We start from the raw sequence: 2,500 nt of genomic DNA, 5'->3' as shown, positions 1-2,500 counted from the left end.
CGGCCAAAGCTGAACGAATGGGTGTGCCCAGTTTGGCTTCAATTTGTTGAATCAGACCCAGTTTGGCGTTCATTTGGGATCTAAATTGCTGGCTCATAGCTTTGCTGTGGATAGAAATCGAAGTAAAGCTAAAGAGATAAAATTGTACAAATTACAATGTTTTCTCGCTCATTGAGATTGAATTATGGATGGTTTTATCAAGTCTTGGCGAACAACCTTGACCACATCAGCCAAGATACAAACTTTTGTCAATCGCTGTCTTCTAAAAATACTCAGGTTGAAATGGTTTGACAAAGTGCCAAATGCTGACCTTTGGACAAGAACAAACCAAGAGCAAATGGATGTCCAGGTCAGACGCAGAAAGTGACGATGGGTTGGCCATACCCTGCGGAAAGAGCTCTGTAATATAACCAAGCAGGCTCTCGAATGGAACCCACAGGGCAAGAGGAAACGGGGTCGTCCAAAACAGACTTGGAGGAGAAGCCTTCACAAAGATCTGTGCGTGATCTTACCTGGAGTGAGGCAAAGGTCTGTGCCAAGGACAGAAGAAGCTGGAAGAGTGCTGTTGAGGCCCTATGCTCGGCCAGGAGCCAAGAGGCATAAGTCAAGTTTATCAAGTCTGAATAACAGGATCAGGAACGCAACATTTTAAGTGGTTTATGTCTATGTTCAGAAGGCAGTTGAAATGTTCCCTCCATCGTTCAGATTGAGCCTCTTTTCCAAAAATAGTTTTCCCATCTTTGATGGGGGGGGGGGGTTGTTTAAAAATCTTGACTTCACCATTTACCGGACCGGAATCGCTCTCGGTCTCTTTGCTTGTGAAGCGAATGCTCGACCAAATGAATTATCAGGACTCCTTAATAAAGAGTTATAATGTTGTCTCGCCGTTCTCAAGTGATAGCGATGCGGCTTGAGCTTCTAATGAAGAAGTATGGAAAAGAACACAGCAGAAACCAGTGGGAGAGGAAATATGAAGAAGACGATAGAGGTGGATTGGACACACGCTTAGAAAGAATGACTCAACTATAACAAAGAAAGTATTGGACTGGAACCCTCAGGGCAGAAGATCAAGGGAAGGCCACGAGGAACATGGAGAAGAATTAAAGAAGCTGATATACAGAGAAGTGGTAAGACCTGGAATGAGATAAAAAAAAAGTTAGCTCGGGATAGAGAAGGATGGAAACTGTTTGTCTGTGGCCTATACCTTGACCCAGGGTGAAAAAGGCAATGATGATGACGATGTCTATGTTACATGTTACATCTGTTCAAATTATCCAATTAATCCTTTAACGACGACAATGGATTCTTTTCTTTCTATTTATGTCCACTAAATGCAGATCTAACATAATGAAACAGGGTGTGAGGTTTTATAAAATTTGATTCCGCCTGTAATGATTAATATGGAGACTAACATTACCATGGTATAGTAATCTCTCAATGGATATAATACAATAAAAATAGAGTGGTGCTATCAAATGTCGATATTTTCAGTTTTACGTAATATTTAATTACAATAACTTCAAGTATTATAATTTTCATTTTCTTTTCTTATACTTGCAATATATTCATACTTATAAGATGCACATTTATATGGCGCAATATCCACTAAATGTGCTCAAATTTCTTTACAAGAGGTCCCTAGCAAACAGCAACACTTAACATGTAAGTCATCTGTTAGGCGCTGATAATGGTCAGGCACTCATTTTACACCTGAGTACGGTGAAAGGATGTGAGTAAAGAGTTTTTTCAAGGACACAACTATACCCCGCTCAGGGCGGGTCTCGAACCTTGGACCTTTCAGTCCAAAGGCAACTGTCATACCATAAACCACATAGCCGCACAAACGAAATTTTTCTTTTAACAGTGACAACTCCATTACTGCTCTCTTTGTTGAATCAGAAAGATACGATCTCCAGTTAGGGTAAAATCGAATTGTTGTTAAATAGTTAATTATCGAGATTGAGATGACTTACTATTGCATAAGATCTACGTAGAAACTCCTTATGAGCTCGTCTCGGACGTCTGTCAGTCTATTCTCCAGACCAATGACATGTTGGATGCTGTGTAGTGGCACAGCTGCAATGAAAGAGTTAAACTTATTATGAAATCAAAGTGTGTACAGGGTGACGACAGAGTATGGGTACATGTTATACTTCACTATCTATTTTATTTTAATTCCATTTATGCTATAGATTGTACAGATTTGGCTAAAAGCTACTTTTCTTCACTGAATCAAAGGTCACGTGTAGTTAAGATGCTATTTATTTACAACCCAATTGAAGAAGACCGACTTTTTAACCCTCCCCTTACCAACTATAGGAAAATCGTCACATTCGTTACGATGCAATCAACATTTTCTTATTCAAATTTCTTTTGTACATCATAAAATTTAAAGAAAATGAACAGCGTGTTGTAGAGCATGTTTTGCTTAAGAAATTATTTATCGCAAGAACTTACTGCTATTGTGTTTGAGTGATAAAAAAATATATTTCAGTGTTAG

General features: G+C 39.0%; 1 protein-coding gene across 1 annotated transcript in view; it reads right to left on the bottom strand.

Moving 5' to 3' along the window:
- The window catches only part of LOC144967223 (uncharacterized), a 17,465-nt gene that overhangs the window by 361 nt on the left and 14,604 nt on the right, over nucleotides 1-2,500 (bottom strand). Inside the window, exons 10-11 of the mRNA XM_078904172.1 lie at nucleotides 1,974-2,076; nucleotides 1-104 (exon numbers count right to left, since the gene is read on the bottom strand). The exon at nucleotides 1-104 is cut by the window's left edge and continues 361 nt beyond it. Coding sequence (XP_078760298.1) covers nucleotides 1-104; nucleotides 1,974-2,076 — 207 coding nt within the window. The remainder of the gene's footprint in view (nucleotides 105-1,973; nucleotides 2,077-2,500) is intronic.

The sequence above is a fragment of the Berghia stephanieae genome, chromosome 3 (genome assembly GCF_034508935.2).
Source record: "Berghia stephanieae isolate SIO BIC M18660-M18661 chromosome 3, UCSD_Bste_1.3, whole genome shotgun sequence".
NCBI classification, from domain to species: Eukaryota; Metazoa; Mollusca; class Gastropoda; order Nudibranchia; family Aeolidiidae; genus Berghia; species Berghia stephanieae.
The sequence above is the reverse complement of the archived record's forward strand: the minus strand, read 5'-3'. Positions and strand labels throughout refer to the sequence as shown.